A 17677-nucleotide genomic window follows, 5' to 3' on the forward strand; every position below is an offset into this window, starting at 1 on the left:
ACATGTTAAATATTAAATTTTTAAAAATAGGCAACTGACTGCCAACACAGTTTAGCAAGGATAGATGTAATCACCAAGTTAAGCTTGATGTTGGATTAGATACAAGTCAGCAGGGTTTTGAATGTGCTGAAGCTAAAAGGCTGCAGGATACAAGTTGGCTGGCTAGATAAAATAAGTTCAATGCAGAATTTGGCAAGTATGAGAATCTCAGGCAGATTTAAAAAGGGCCCAGAGAATGTGAAGTGGAAATGGAATTAGATGGCAATTGTACAAGTAAGGTTGGAAAGGCAATTTGAAAATAATGTCATAGTCTGAAATACTGGCCATTGAGAGGAATGAGAGTTATTGGGAAGAGAATGGAATTTGTGACAAGAGCAAAGAAAGGAAACTTTAAATTTCTGTTTAGCTCAAAAGATATTACAATCATATTCCTGATGTTGCATTAAGAATCTAATAGCACTAGAGAAATGGAAAGATCCCATGCAGGACTCGGCCTTGCGGGACAGCTGCAGAATGCAGACCTCCCTACATCACAGATCCAGCTTTGCACCATATCACTTCGTGCATTCTCAGATTTTAAAGTTAAAAATTGGCAAAGGATAAACTGCTGGATGTGGTAGAGTTTCAAATATCTACCACTTTCATAAAAATACATCCCAACCTCTCTCTTTAAGAGCTTGCTCTAATTTTTAGGATGTGATGTGATTTAAATCCTGTGCACTTCAACCAATGGAAAATTTATCCTCATCTGCTCTCAATTATTTTTAAAATCTTTAATCAATTGGTCTCTAAGCTTCTTTGGTCACTCATTTTATGAAAATATGCAAGTGTAACAGAAGGAACTACTGGGTCCTGTAATTTATTCTCTTTCACATTTCTATTAATTATTTTGATTCTTTTGACTCATGCCTAGAGTAAGGGCTAATTTATTGTAGTCAATTAACATAACAGAAAATTTTTGGTATGTAGAAAGAAATCAAGAGTATTCAGGAAAAATCGTGGTCAATAGGATGCCAACAAAGCTTTATAAAACTGCAGTCACTCTTCTCCTCAAATCCACCTGCAATAAATTCCAACATGTTATGCACCTTCCTAACATCTCAATTATACCTGCATGTTAACTTTCAGGGATTCACATATAAATCTATCACCATATTTAAAAATGATCCGTTTCTCTAATACTGCCACCTAAATGGATAGCAGCATATCTTTCCTCAGAGCGGAGACCACTTCTGCTGCAAGCTACATTCTAAAATATGGTGAGTGCTGCTATAGCAACTTAGCGTTGTTCTTGCAGTTTAAGACAAACCTAGTGCCAGACAGGGAGAGATCCAACAGAGAATAAAGATTGAGATACAAGAAAAGTGAGAGAAAAATGGAAGAGTTTTCAGAAAAGAGGCATTCGCTCATAAAAGCGCAAGGAAGTGATTGGTTAACTGATTTGAGCAACATCAAGGGAAGTACCGGTAGTTGGTGTTACAGTTGAGTGGTTTTGTGCTTTTTTTTAAAAAAAAAGACAATTTATTGCTGCCAAATAAGTTAATCTAATAACAGGCACCTCAGACCCATGGAATCCAGAAGTGATGCTACATCAAAACTCCAGGACATTTCCTGTGCACCACAGGTTTAGGAAGCAACATCAGTAGGACATTGAACTCCATATTTTGGAACAGGTAGCAGCTATTTTCATGGCAGCCTACTCGTGGGCCCACATCCTTTTCCTTACTGAATTCACCATCTCTCTCGTCTTCCAAGATTCTCTTAGCTTACCATCCTTAATCTTCCACCTAATTGAAACATTGTGGTCCTGAACTCTAATTAGCTGACCCTTAAACAATTATCAACCCAGATGTAGTCTTGTCCCATAAGAGCGGCTCCCAATTAACACACCCTAGCTCCTGTCTAATAATGTTCTAATCTGCTCACTCCGATTTAGTAATTCTATTCTATTCCCAAAATGAAGGGCCAGTCACCACACCAGGCACAGTTCCCAAAACAAGGTCCAGTTTAATCCCTCCTCTAGTTGGGCATTTCAAGAAACCACCTTGGATGCACCAGAGAAATTGTGTCCCATAAACCCGTTGCATATGAAATGCCTTCCTTCCAACAGCCAACGAAGATTTTCTCCCCAGTTTAATTACCATTAAGACAATGAATTATTATTTGTCAATCACAAATAAAAAGTAGGTAACATTAAACACTTTAAAGCTGAAGCTGTGATAGATGGAAATTCATTTTATGTGTCATAGGATTAACCTGGAGTCAACATCATGCATAGACTAAGTCTGGAGTCAGTTCCAGGCGTAGGGAGAGAGGGAAAGTTTAGATTAAATGTAGGTCAAGGGGCCATTAGTTAGAAGAGTAGTCAGGCCAGAGAGTCTGGTGGCTTAAGAATCTGTAAGCTGGTAAAGAATTAACCAAGAGCTAGTAGAATATGACCAAGGTTCAATAATTTTTGTATATTGGTTCTATATATTAACAATGCCTACCAGCAGATGCCGGTGAAACAACAATAAAAGAATGAAATAATAGAAGTGAAATTCAGTCTTAGGACAGCAAAGATTGAGACAGTGCAGATAACAATTAAATTAATAAACACCAAGAAATCAATTCGACTTCATACAGCAAAAAAGTAGTAACAGAAAATATCTGAATGCAGGATTAGCAGAAAGATACAAAGGGGAATGAACGAGAAGCAACAAGATCTTTCAATAGTAAGAAAGAAGCAAATCGTGCAGTATGAGATTCCTCAGGAATCCTGTAGAGACAGCCTAGCAGAGAACTGTTAGAACTCTGCACAAATGTTTATTCCATTGCATTAATGTGAAATTGACATTTCAATATTCCTTAAAATAAATACCAAGAACGCTGCAGATCTGAAATAAACAGAAAATGCAGGAAATATTAATTGAGAACAAACTGCAGAAGCTGTGGTTGAGGTATACACATCATTAGTCAAGAGGCAAAGTACTAGAGAACAGGACAGTGGCTGATTATGTCTTTATATAAGAATGCCTGCACACAAAAATCTGGGAACTATAGACTATTAAGTTGAACATCTGTGATAAATTACTGGTGGGGACTCTGAGGAACAAGATATGCGTGCACATGGAAAAACAGGGATTGATTAGGGATTGTTAGCAAGACTTTGTGCATGGAAGATCATGTCTCAATGATTTTACTTGAGAATTTTTTTGATTAAGTAACCACGAAGGCTGATGAGAACAAGTTTCTGCATGGTAAGCTGCTATGGAAAGTTTGATCACACAGAATCCAGGGAGAACTGGCTTGATGGAAGGAAGCATGGGTTGATGGTGGAAGACTGTTTCTTAGATTGGAGTCCCAAAACTAATGGTAAGCATTAGGGGTAGGTGCTAGCCCTATTGTTATTTGTTATTTTATATTGATGAATTGTATGAGAATGTAGGTCAGTAGGCTTGCAGGTGACACGAAAATAAATAGTAGCACAGTAAAGCTGGATAACAATAGCAAATAGAGTTTAATTCACATAGTGTTATATTCTGAGAAGACAAATCAGGATAGGGCTTTCACAGTGAATGGTAGGGCCTGGGGACTGTTGCAGAACAGTGGGGTCTGGGAGTAAAAACAGATGGTTTCCTGAAAGTGCACTCACTGTTAGAGAAGGTGGTGAAGAAAGCTTCTGGCATGCCAGCCTTCATCAGGCAGGGCACTGAGTATAGAATTTGGATGTTACATAGAAATGTCATAAGACGCTGAAGAGGCTGCATTTGGAATATAGAGTTGAATTTTGGTCACCCTGCTAGAGGAAGGATGTCATTGAGCAAGAAAGAGTTCAGAAAAGATTAATGAGGATGATGCCAGGACTCTACAGATTGAGCAGGCTAGAATTTTTATTCATTGGAGCATAGGTGAATGCACTCATCTATTTCCCAGGGTGGGGGAAATCAGAAACGAGAGGTTATAGGTTTAAGGTGAAGTGGGAGATTCAGGCAGATGGGCTCATTGGCTGTAGCTGGCAGGAGAAAAACTCAAACCTCTACTGCCTTACACTTATGGGGAAGGCTTCAGGAGTAAACCCTGAGGAAAAATCCAGAGCTAGAATCCCTAAAGCAGTCCTATGTTGAATTCAACGCTGACCGGCAGCTCCTGCGACACTGCTGGTGCCAAACTGTATCAGAATCTGCCGTTCTTTTGGATTTATTACGTGTGGAGAAAGGAAGCCTGCTACTTGGGCAAGAGCTTGCACTCCATATTGTACTGCCCTGGCTTAAATATCAGGTAGACAGATGGGATGCATCACCAGTGGTCGACCCTGACCAACAGAGAGCCTCTCTGAAGGGGAGAGAATTAACAAGAATGTGAGGAGCAACATTTTTCACCCATAGAATGAGCTGCAGAGAAAGTGGTTGAGCCAGTGGCTGACAACATTTAAAAGGTACTTGAAGAAGCACATGGATAGAATAGGTTTAGAGAGTTAGGAGCCAAATGGGATGAGTTTGAATGAGCACCTTGGTAAGCATGGGCTGGGTGGGCCAAAGGGCCTGTTTCCATGCTGTGTGATTCTTTAATATGTTGATTAGGCAAGCTTAGGTGGAGAGAGAAAGGCAGTTAGCATTTTTGAGCTGTTGTAAAGTAACTGATTTGTCTCTCAGATGCTACACGGTGCAGAATGTTTGATTTTACTTCAGGGTTCTGTGGGTGATTTTATTCTATAAGAATTTCACTATAGCAGCAAGCACCTGGTCATCTGAGATACATCTGAATTTATGCTCACATTTTCCATTCTACAGGTTCACCAGGCATTTGTTTAACTGATGATGCCATTACCTCAATTCTAGCCAGCAAGGAGCTGTTGAAAACTAGCCTGAGCAATCAAATTATTGCAATGGCAAAGCAAGTCCTTCTTTATATAAACTCAGAGATTTTCAAGGTAATCATAAAAGTCTATAGGTGCCATGTCATCATGTAGTTTACACTGAAAAATTAATAACTTGTTCAGTTCCAGACTGTTAGCACATAATGATTTAGTATCTAACGTTGATACCCAAGCTTAGATAGCTTTGATGTCCCATAATGATTTGAAGCTTTAGCTGTGCAAGCCATCCGGAATTTCAACAGTTCCTACACATAATTAAAATGCTGGGAACTGGGAGCTTCTCTGCTGGTTAGATTGAAAGGGCAATCAGTAAAGCACTTGGGACAACGTAATTCATCTCTGAAGGAGCCTTACTTCCCACTGCAGTACCAACTGAGTGAGTGTAACATTTGCTGTGAAATTCTAATTGAAGAGATACCCTAACAAATTATTTCAACACAAATCATTAAATTATCTCCAGTTTGGTGGGCTAGATTACTCTTCAAAGCTCATTATCATTTTATCCAGAAAAATGCTTTTCTCTGAAAATGGTACAAGTTAATGTTTACAAAAGATTATTTATGTATGTATGTCCTACAATTTTGGAAGCATTGTCAGCAAGCATGGAGGACAGAACAGCAGCGGAAGCTTTGAGTGGAATTGAGTTTTAACGATATTGAGACGTATCCCACAGACAAAATAAACTCAAAAGGAGAGAGCATTAAAATAAATCATTGAAGAGATATAACACAGGAAGCACCCATTGGTTTGGTGCTGGTCAAAAAGGTTGCACAACCTGCTCAGGATTAGACAAATAGTAATTAACTTGTGGGCAGACTTCACTTGGTAAAAAGTAAAGCAAATTGTAGAAATAGTTAAAGCTATTACTTTAATCTTATTAACAAACTCAGGCATGAGCTCCTCATCTTCACTTCAGTGACAGTAGAAGGGCCAAGACAGTGATTGGGAGATAAATATGGACAACGGCTTATGCCTTTGCGAATACATGGCTCCTTCGCAGAGAGAGTTAAGTGCACCAAGTTCCTGCGAGTTCACATCATGGATGACCTCACCTGGTCCCTTAATATCACCTCCCCAAAAAGGAAGGCACAGCAGCGTCTCCATTTCCTAAGAAGGTTGAGGCAAGCAAGGCTCCCTCACCCCCCACCATCTTAACTGCATTTTACAGGAGCACCATTGAGAGCACCCTGGACAAGTCGCGTCTCCATCTGGTAACGGGAGCAGTCGAGCATCGGTCTAAAAGTCCCTACAGAGAACTGTGAGAACAGCTGAGCAGATCATAGCGGTTTCGCTACCATCCATCGGGGACATTTTTCAGGAGCACTGCATATGCAGGGCTCTTAGTATTATTAAAGATCCCACCCATCCAACCTGCATCCTCTTTGACTTTCTACCATCAGGCAGGAGACTATGATGCATAGAAACAAAAACGGTCAGGATTAGAAAGAGTTTCTTCCCTCCAGACTATTAGGCCTCAGAACTCCCAGCCACATTGTTACAATATTTACGTTACAATATTTAATATTGATGCACTTTAGCTTGTTATTTATGTGTGATTATTCATCTGCGGGTTTTATCCAGCACATTTTCAGTCTGAGTCTCAGTCTGGAAATAGTCCTGACTGTATAGAAAACATCTTGAGTGGCCCCAATTCCCACAAAGGGCCAACCGAAAGCCTTGAATGACTATCGTGCAGTGGCCCTGACATCACACATCATGAAGACACTAGAGACTGGTCCTGGTTCACCTCTGACACCTGGTCCAGATCAGCCCTCGATCCCCTGCAGTTTGCCTACCAGGAGCACATTGGAGTCGACGATGCTGTCATCTACCTGCTGAGCAGAGCCTACCCCCATTTGGATAAGCACTGTGAGGATCATGTTTTTTGATTTCTCAAGTGTCTTCAATACTATACAGCCCTCATTGCTAGGAGAAAGGCTCCATTCAATGCAGGTTGGCACTTCCACTGTATCCCAGATAATGGACTACTTGACTGGTAGACCACCGTTTGTGGCTTTAGAGCTGCCTGTCAGATATGGCTATAAGCAGCACTGGGGCCCCACCACAGACTTGTCCCCCTTCCCATTTACACTGTACACCATGGACTTTAGATACAACACCAAGCCTTGTCTGCAGAAATCCTCTGATGACTCAGAGTTGGGAGTATGAAGGGAGGACGGGAGGAAGAATACAGGGCCATGATGGAGGAGGACCTTGTCTTACTGATGTTGAGCTGCGGATGATTCACCTTGCACCATTTGACAAAGGAGATGGTGATGGACTTTAAGACTAAGCTTGAACTGCTCTGTTAGGTAACGATGGTGAGGGCCTACGAATACCTGGGGACAGGCTTGAGTGGATCACCAACACAGAAGCTGTGTGCAAGAAGGGCCAGAGTCACCTCTACTTCTCACCCTCTGCATGCCACCTTGCCTGAATAGAGGAGCACATTTAGTAATAGGCTAAGACAACTGCGCTGCTCCGAAGTGTGCTATATGAGGTCATTCTTACCCTTGGTCACTAGGCTCTATTATGAGTCAACCTATAGCCATGAACCCATTCTGTTAAGACTGTCTGAGGTAACTTCTTTCTCATTTCTCTTCTAATAGTTGTATATCTGTGTACTTATAATGCTACTGTGGCACTGTAATTTGCTTTAGGATCAATAAAGTATATATATATGTATGTAGTTAAATGACAATAAACTTCACCTGACTTGACTTTACAGTGACAGATAAAGCAGGAAGTGAATCACAAGAAGTAAAATCAATTGCATTTCCAAGTGAAGGGTTATTAAGGGAAAGTAAAAAAGATTTTGTGATCCAGTGTCACATCTATTCAATGGCTGAAAACCAGAGAATTAGTCAGCATACTCAATGATGACTGAATGGTCAGTTGTGAGGAGAATGCTTAACTGAAAGTGAGTTAGGATCTGCAGGAAAAGGTGGTGGGGCATGACTGAGGGGAACATTCCAGATTAAAACATTTTTATAGTTTCATTACAACATCTGTAGATTGAATAGTTCCCCTGCAAATTGTTAGATAGGCATTTCAAATAAAGCACAAAAATTTGACTTTACACAAATATATAACTTGAAATCATTCTCTAAGCAAGCCATTGTACACCTGCATCTTTTCCATCATTTCTTATTGCAGACTCAACTTTCTTTACCCCATCAGTTTTTAAAAGAAAAAGAAGCTCATAAAATAAATGTTGGTATGGAAAGAAAGCAAATTCTACCAGGAAATTTTGTGAAACTAATTGTAAGTTTAAACAAGCTTACCAGAAAAACATGAAAGTAATGCCGGTAGATGGAGGCATTTAAAAATACATTAAAATATGAGAACTACTTTGATTTGAGTTGCAGTCTGCCCTTTCTGGTGGATAATACTAAAGTAAACAGAAATCAATTTTGAAAGCAGTGTGGAATTGCAGATGCAAAAATGATTTGGTGACATTGGCTAGAGGTATTATTACAGCATGCCATAATTACATAAGCAGTTTCCACTGTGGAGCAAACATAGACATCTGGGATTGGAAAACGTTGAGAGCAAAACTTGTAAAGCTATGAGAGCTCATTATTGAACTGATCTTAAAATATGGTGAAGAACAGTTCTGCTTCCATAAAATATGTCCGCCTCTTTGACTAAAGCATTAGATTATATATTAAAATTCAATTAAGTCTGAATTCTGCTAGCTCACTTTCAAATCACTAGTGGTACTTACTGAACCATCCGATGCACTAGCACCCACTTTATCACCACCTGCACTCCAACACACTTCAAAGATTCCTCCCGTTCCCCTGTAGCTATGGACAAGAGAGCCTGTCTGTAAATCAACACACAAATAAATATCAAACATGGAGGCAACATCAAAAGAATGAATGTCCAAATAATACAGTATGTACTAAAAATTAAATTGCATTTAAATGGAAAAGGGAAAGGTGAAAATATTCAAGTTGATGGAGCACAGTCAACACTAACTCAGAGGTAACAGTGCAGTCATACGTACATAAGTTATTGTTTTTCCTGTTATGAGACTTTGTTATGTTTTTATACTGTAAACAAAAGGGTAAAATTTTACTAAAAGTAGAATTTAACCAGTCTTCAGAAATGACAGTATATACCTGTGTATTCCAGATGTGAACACACTTATCAAAGGAGCCACTGGCCAGGTATCTTCCATCTGGGCTGAAGGCTACACTGTATACAGGTTCCTGGTGTTTGGTCAAGGTGTGGATACAGATGCCTCGGTCCACGTCCCATAATCGCACAGTAGAATCAAAGGATGCACTGTGGACCAATATTAGAAATTGTAAGTGCATGCAATGACCCTATCAGCAGATTCCACAACTTCTTTCAGCATAAACATAAAGGCACTTTTATTAATTTTCCCATCTGGCTAAAAAAAAATATTTTAAAATAATGGTCAGATTTTATTTTAAAATTAGTTTTTATTAAAACACTCCATTTCCTTTCACCTCCAGCTCCAGATCAGAACTGTTAGACTTGCACGGATTTCTTCTTCATCTTCCTAACACTCAACTGTAGACCATAAAACAAAGCAGCAAATTTAGGCCATTGAGTCTGCTCAGCCATTTGATCATGGCTCAATAATTTTCTCCCTCAAGCTTACTCTCCTGCCTTCTTCCCGTAACCTCTGACACCCTTACAAATCAAAAATTTATCAACCTCTGCTTTAAATATACCCAGTGATTTGGACAGCACAGTCATCTGTGGTAATGAATTCCACAGATTCAACACACTCTGGCTAAAGAAATCCCTCCTCATCTCTGTTCTAAAGAGACATTCTATTCTAAGGCTATGTCCTCTGATCCTAGACTCTCCACAACCCCTCTATCTAAACCTTCTGATATATCATAGGTTTCAGAGATTACCCCCACCATTCATCTGAACTCCAGTGAGTACAGACCCAGAGCCATAAAATGCTCCTCAAATGTTAACCCTTTCATTCCCTGAATCTTTCTTGTGAACCTCTTCTCCAATGCCAGCAAATCCTATCTTGGATATGGGCCCCAAAGCTGCTCACAATACTCCATGTGCTTTGACCAATGCCTTTAAAGCCTCAACATTACATCCTTGCTTTCATATTCTAGTCCTCTTGAAATGAATTTGAACATTCATTTGCCTTTCTTACCAACCTACAAGTTAACTTTTTGGGAATCTGTACTTGGACTCTTAAGTTTCTTTGCACTTCCAATTGCTGAATTGCTTCCCATTTAGAAAATACCTATGTAAGCGCTTTAGAGATGCAGATCAGATTTATCAGGATGCTGCCTAGATTAGAGAACATGTCTTATGTGAGAAGGCTGAACAAGCTAGAGCTTTTTTTTTATTGGGATAAAAAAAATCCAAAGGATTAGAGGTCGCTCCATAGAGGTGTATAGATTACAAGAGGATAGGTAGGGCACCTTCTTCCCAGGGCAACAACAGCCCACACCAGAGATATCCTTTTACAGTGATTTGAGGAAGGTTTAAGGGAGATTACAGTCTTCATAAATCAATGTTTTGAGTACAGGAGATGGGGCGTTATGTTGAAGTTGTGTAAAACATTGGTGAGGCTTAATTTGGAGTACTGTGTGTAGTTGTGGTCAACTACCCATGGGAAAGATGTAAATAAGGTTGAAAGAGTACACAGAAAATTTACAAGGATATTGCTAGGTCTGGAGGACCTGAGTTATATGGAAAGATTGAATAAATTAAGATTTTATTCCTTGGGACGTAGAAGACTGAGAGATTTGACAGAGGTATAGACAAGATAAATGCAACAGGCTTTTTCCACTGAGGTTGGGTAGGACTACAAGTAGAGGTCATGGGTTAAGGGTGAAAGGTGAAAATTAAGGGGAAACATGAGGGTCATGAGAGTAGAGCTGTCAGCGCAAGTGGTGCATGTGATCTCGATTTTAATGTTCAAGAGAAGTTTGGATAGGCACAAGGAAGGTAGTGGTATGAATAGCTATGGTCCCAGTGCAGCTCAATGGGAGTGGGTAGTTTAAATGGCTAAATGGGCCTGTTCCTGTGCTGTACTTTCTTATGACTCTACGAGATGTCAGAGGTAGGTTTCTCCCCCTACATAAACTGTGGTATGTGCCCGGAATGCGCTGCTGCATGTGGTGGTTGAGGCTAATACATTTAAGAGACATAGGCAGGCATGTGGATGAAATAAAAATGGAAGGTTATAGGCTATGTATGTAGGAGGGGTTAGATTGATCATGGAGTAGGTTTATGTAGGTCGGCACAACAACGTGGGTTGAAGTTCCATATTGTGTTCAACTGTTTTATGAAAGGTGCTATATAGATACAAGTTGCTGTTGCTCATCACGTGGCTTTGGAGCTAGGATGCCCCTATAGAAGAAAAAAAAACTACTTAGAATTTCTAATTATACAGAAATATTTCTTTTCATACCTTGCTAACATAAGGTTGGCATTTGGATTGTTAGTACCAGGTCCTGTGGGACTCCACTTGATTGTGTAGATTTCCTTGTTGTGCGCTTGCAAATCGTGGACACATGCATCCTGCTTCATGCTCCAAATCTAGGTGGTAACAATATTGCATGAAAACATAAAACATACCTCAGTAAACATGTTCATCTGCTACACGAACGTGTTCAACAATGCAGTTAGATCTTTTAATCTTTCTCAAGTAAAACAGAAGCAAACTTACCGCAATAAATTGGACAATTGTTTGTGAACTATCAGATTCAAATATGATACCAAGAATGGAAATGCTGGATTATAAAGGGAAGATGCTTTCTACACCAAATTTATCAGTCTAGTTTTCTGTTTTGAGTATCAATGGGGTTCACTGCCAGACACTGATCAATAAAACAGCAAAGCAGTTGCCATTATCCTAAGTGCTGGCAAGAATTCAAAGAAGTACTTTATAGTTATTTTCTGATCATTCTTACCAGCAATTACTTGGCAATGGATATTAACTGCAGAAATATTTATCAAGGCAAGGCCTTTCAAAAGATCTTTAATGGATACATTTGATTGATATTTCAGAGGATTACCAATAAAAATAACTCACTGCTATAAAACAAAGCTCCTTGTTTTCTGAGGGAATGGCCTTATCCAAAGTTATTATCTGACAATGGACCATGACCAGGCAATATCACTCTGCAACTCCAGTGGATTTCACATGCAAAAGGTGTTGAAAATCTGTACTTCATGTCCACAGCCAATTCCTCAGGAACAACACAGAAGGGTGGATGTGGCCAGGCCAGTCTTTATTTTAGGATATTGCATTACCTGCTGTAACTGATGCAAAGATGCTCAGAAAGTGATTTTTTTTTGTATACATCTCATACATTCTACAAAGTAGATGTGTGTGCGCGTGCAGAAATATCAATGCATAGTTAGACTGTTCCTGATCAGCATTTATCTGAATCATTTATCTGCGCCAGATTCCATGTTCCTTACTGACAGGTATGACAGATCCTTCACACTCTCTACAAATTCATCGTGGGCTAGATCTCAACTAACAAAATGACTAAGTACAGGAAGGAGATAGGGAATATCGTGGCAGGGGGTCAAGACAACCACCTTTTCATTAATGTCAGCAAAATAAAAGAGGCCACTGACTTCAGGAAGCAGGAAAGAGTACACACCCCATATGATCAATGGTGCTGAGGTGGAGGTGGTAGAGACCTTCTGGTTCCTAGGTCAAAACATCACTAATAGCTTACCCTGGTGGACACCATAAAATTGGAATATTATTGTCATGGGTAGCAAAATACAGTGATGAGCTTGTCCTGCATACTGTTCATACAGATCAAAACATTACACAGGGCACTGAGGTGGAACAAATTCTACCTCAATTCAATGTTAACATAAAACAATAAAAGAATACAGAATACAGATGCAGAGAAAAAGCAGTGGAGGTTTTAAAAACAAGGTTGATTATGAGGTCACAAGTCCCTCTTATTACAGAACTATTTAATGATCTTACAACAACAGGATAGAAGCTGTCCTTGAGCCTGGTATATATGCTTTCAGGATTTTGTAGCTTTTGTGGTGGGTGGGGTCCTTCACTAAGCTGGCTGCTTTATTAAAGCAGCAAACAGCATACAGATAGGGTCCGTGGGGGGGGGGGGGAGAGAGGAGTTTTCGGTGATATGCTGAGCTATGTTCTCTTGGCCAAGAGAGCACACCCAAAACTGCAATCTTCCCAAAAGGCTAAGAGGAATCAGCATGTCTCCATTGACCCTCACCAATTTTTATAAGTATGCCAAAGGAAGCAAGCTTTTCGGATACATCACTTTTGAACAGCAAATGCGCTACCTGAGACAGCAAGAAATTGCAGAGAATTATGGATTCAATTGCAGTTCAGTCCATCACCAAAATCAGACTTTCTTTCATGACTGTCTACAACTCCCACTGCTTCGGGGAAGTAGCGAGCATAATCATTCCCATCCCAGACATTTTCTTTTCTACCCCATTCCACTGGGTAGTAGATGCAGAAGCTTGAATATGCACGACCAGGCTCAAGTTCAGCTTCTACCTGTTATAAGATTCTTGCACAGACCTGTGGCACAATGAAGACTTTACAATCTACCTCACAATGTTCCTAACACCTGAACTACTAATTTTTGTAAATACATCCAGTGACCCAACTTCCAGAGATCCACAACTCCATAAAGAATTTAAAAAATCTTACGCACCTCAGTCTTAAATGACTACCCCTTCATCCTACAACTATATTGCTTGCTGTAGATTTGCCTATTAAGGAAAGCATCTTAACTTTTATCCTGCCATACTCCCTCTTAAGATGTTATAAGTTTCAATAAGATAACTTTTTCATCAAAATTCCAACTTCTTTAGCTGCATTCCTGCCTTGGATTAGCTCAGTGAACCTGTTTGGAACTTAGTCCAAATCTTTACTGGAGTTAACAGACTGTGTATTAAACTATCCTCTCTTATGTACTTGGATACCTCTTCGAAAAATTTCAGCCAGTCAGAATGATCTCCCTTGAACCTTTGTTGACTATTCTTGATTAAGACACACTTTTCAAATGTAGATAAATCTTACCCCTCCAATAACATCCTTGAAATTTAATATTAGACTCGCTGACCTTTAATTACCTGGCTTTTACCAGGGCATTTTTAAAAACAACGGTCTGCCAGTCATTTAGAGTTGCTTTAAATTTTATTTCAAAGCCTCAGTAATTTATTTTACTTTCTATAGCTTTGCAAGACTCATAGAAGAAATGAGCAAAGTGATAAATGGAAGTACGTAATTCAGTGCCTTTTTATTACTTCTTTTCAGAATGCATGCATCATTGGTCAATTTAGTACTGACCACTAACTCCTCTTAAGATGGTAGTGAGTCATTTCTTAAAATGATGTAGGATAAGGTGTTTGAAATTCATATCTATCATCAATGAAGGAATACCAATATATTCCTAATTGACAATGATTGGTGAAGAGGAAGAAACCACGTTGGTGTTCTCATGCGCTTGCTGTTGGAGAGCCACCACCCTAAAATTGCACTCCTTGCATCACTGGCATGTGATTACTACATTTCTGATTAGGTAATCAGAATAACACCTCCTGGATGTTTAATTAGTAACTGATTTTCAAAGCATAACTTTGCTTATTTCTGAAACCATCCCAGACATTCACCAAATTAAACAGAATAGTTAAAGCTGTGAGGCTCAAGCATTTCGGAAATTTAGTTTTCTATACTGATAATTTTTACTTTTACAAAATCCGTTTTTTCCAATCATCACTGTCACTCTAAGTGATATCCATTGTTCTGCCCAGTTTTTTTCCTACATGTGTAGCATGCATATTAGATTTTGTAAAACATTGAATGAATGCCTGTCAGGTCAATAAACAACTCTTTCTAAAATTCGCAGCATGTGAAGTCTGTTAATGTCTGTAGAATGTCTGTCAATAACTGGATTCTTAGCCCCATTCTTTTTTAACTTGGGCTTATTGTTTATATGTTCAAATTTAATGCAGTTGAGAGCCCATGGAATGTAGTGTGTCCAGGCGTATGTAGACATGAGTGAATGAAATAACAAGTGCCTATAAAATGCAATTCTGTCTGGATTTGGGCTCATCCCTTATATACGTAAAAATTAATGTACTTTGTCAAACCAAGGAATACTGAGCCCGGACATGGAGGGAAGAGAACAAAAGATCAAAGAGTTTGTCTGTCTCTTTGTTTTGAGCTGCCTATATTTCAATAAGTATTGTAAAATAGGCAGATGAGCTTAGGGCATGGAATTATGATATTGCAGCCGTTAGTGAGACCTGGTTGCAGGAGGGGCAGGACTGGCAGCTCAATAATCCTAGGTTCCTTTGTTTAAGATGCAACAGAGTAGAAGGGATTAAAGGGTAAGGGCGGTTACTAGTCAGGAAAAATGTTAAAACAGACTGTAGAGCTTGTCTAGTGAGGCTTTATGCATGGAACTGAAGAACAAGAAAGGTATGACAACTTTAATGGGTTTGTATTATTGACCTAACAGTCTTCAGAATTTAGAGGAACAAATCTGTAGAGAGATCAGACTATTGCAAAAAACACAAGGCTGTTATAATAGGTGATTTTAATTTTCCATATATTGACAGGGATTCCCAAACTGTAAAAGGTCTACTTGGCATAGAGTTGGTCAAATGTGTTCAGTAAAGTTTCCTTCATCAGTACGTAGAAGTCCCAACAAGAGACTGTGTGATTTTTTTTAAAAAGGAAGGAGAGAGAAACCGGGGAATTATAGACGGTTAGTCTGACATCGGTGGTGGGAAAAATGCTAGAGTCGGTTATCAAAGATGTGATAACAGCACATTTGGAAAGCGGTGAAATCATCGGACAAAGTCAGCATGGATTTGTGAAAAGAAAATCATGTCTGACGAATCTTATAGAATTTTTTGAAGATGTAACTAGAAGAGTGGATAGGGGAGAGCCAGTGGATGTGGTATATTTAGATTTTCAAAAGGCTTTTGACAAGGTCCCACACAGGAGATTAGTGTGCAAACTTAAAGCACACGGTATTGGGGGTATGGTATTGATGTGGATAGAGAATTGGTTGGCAGACGGGAAGCAAAGAGTGGGAGTAAACGGGACCTTTTCAGAATGGCAGGCAGTGACTGGTGAGGTACCGCAAGGCTCAGTTCTGGGACCCCAGTTGTTTACAATATATATTAATGATTTAGACAAGGGAATTAAATGCAGCATCTCCAAGTTTGCGAATGACACGAAGCTGGGTGGCAGTGTTAGCTGTGAGGAGGATGCTAAGAGGATGCAGGGTGACTTGGATAGGTTAGGTGAGTGGGCAAATTCATGGCAGATGCAATTTAATGTGGATAAATGTGAAGTTATCCACTTTGGTTGCAAGAACAGGAAAACAGATTATTATCTGAATGGTGGCCGATTAGGAAAAGGGGAGATGCAACGAGACCTGGGTGTCATTGTACACCAGTCATTGAAGGTGGGCATGCAGGTACAGCAGGCAGTGAAAAAGGCAAATGGTATGTTGGCATTCATAGCAAAAGGAATTGAGTACAGGAGCAGGGAGGTTCTACTGCAGTTGTACAAGGCCTTGGTGAGACCGCACCTAGAATATTGTGTGCAGCTTTGGTCCCCTAATCTGAGGAAAGACATTCTTGCTATAGAGGGAGTACAGAGAAGGTTCACCAGATTGATTCCTGGGATGGCAGGACTTTCATATGAAGAAAGAGTGGATCGACTAGGCTTATACTCACTGGAATTTAGAAGATTGAGGGGGGATCTTATTGAAACGTATAAAATTCTAAAGGGATTGGACAGGCTAGATGCAGGAAGATTGTTTCCGATGTTGGGGAATTCCAGAATGAGGGGTCACAGTTTAAGGATAAAGGGGAAGCCTTTTAGGACCGAGATGAGGAAAAACTTCTTCACACAGAGAGTGGTAAATCTGTGGAATTCTCTGCCACAGGAAACAGTTGAGGCCGGTTCATTGGCTATATTTAAGAGGAAGTTAGATATGGCCCTTGTGGCTGAACGGATCAGGGGGTATGGAGAGAAAGCAGGTACAGGGTTCTGAGTTGGATGATCAGCCATGATCATAATGGCGGTGCAGGCTCGAAGGGCCGAATGGCCTACTCCTGCACCTATTTTCTATGTTTCTATGTGATACTTGATCTGCTATTAGAGGATGGGACATGGCAGATGACAGAAGTTTGTGTAGGGAGGAATGGTCTGAAATTCCTTCTTGCCATTATCTGAGCAGCAGCTACAGAAAAGTCTGGTAAAAGTTATTGCTGCTAAAGGAGGTTCTACCAGTTATTAAATACAAGGGTTCACATACCTTTTTCCAACCTGGACTGTGAATGGTTAAATAATGTGTTTAATAGAGACTTGAAAAATACAATTGTTTGTGTTATTAGTTTAAGTAGATTGTGTTTGTCCATTATTGTGACATATATGAAGACCAGACCACATTTTAAACATTTTATGAGTATTTAATGGAGAAAAGCAGGTAGTTGTAAAGTGTTCACAAACTTGTTTCTTCCAACTGTTTTCTTTGGACTTCAGCTGGGGCTGGAAATCACAATCGGTACCTCAGACCCAGGGTTGGTTTCACGAGCAAGTTGGAATTCAGCTGGGGCTGGAAATCACGATCGATACCTAAGATCCAGGGTTGGTTTCACGAGCAAGTTGGAATTCAGAGTTCCCTAGACTGCAACAACCAAGTGGCAGAGGAATTGTTGTGACTTGCTATGTAGTACTTTGTGTCGTTTATTTGTGCTGGCTGTCTTATAATAAATTAGGCTTATGTTACTTTGTTGTGCTTGTACACTTATTACCACATCCCT

General features: G+C 39.7%; 2 protein-coding genes across 4 annotated transcripts in view; one reads left to right on the forward strand and one right to left on the reverse strand.

The window, feature by feature from the left end:
- The window catches only part of LOC140725529 (uncharacterized), a 467652-nt gene extending 449987 nt beyond the window's left edge, over positions 1 to 17665 (forward strand). The window contains exon 18 of the mRNA XM_073041104.1: positions 17397 to 17665. Within this exon, the coding sequence (XP_072897205.1) occupies positions 17397 to 17493 (97 nt within the window). The 3' untranslated portion in view covers positions 17494 to 17665. The remainder of the gene's footprint in view (positions 1 to 17396) is intronic.
- Positions 1 to 17677, reverse strand: part of tbl1xr1a (TBL1X/Y related 1a) — a 148123-nt gene that overhangs the window by 4107 nt on the left and 126339 nt on the right. For all 3 annotated transcript variants that reach the window (XM_073041111.1, XM_073041112.1, XM_073041113.1), the window contains 3 exons: positions 11286 to 11413; positions 8986 to 9151; positions 8586 to 8687 (listed from right to left, as the gene is read on the reverse strand). In XM_073041111.1, coding sequence (XP_072897212.1) covers positions 8586 to 8687; positions 8986 to 9151; positions 11286 to 11413 — 396 coding nt within the window. The remainder of the gene's footprint in view (positions 1 to 8585; positions 8688 to 8985; positions 9152 to 11285; positions 11414 to 17677) is intronic.

This window comes from Hemitrygon akajei, chromosome 3, assembly GCF_048418815.1.
Source record: "Hemitrygon akajei chromosome 3, sHemAka1.3, whole genome shotgun sequence".
In the NCBI taxonomy this organism is placed as follows: Eukaryota; Metazoa; Chordata; class Chondrichthyes; order Myliobatiformes; family Dasyatidae; genus Hemitrygon; species Hemitrygon akajei.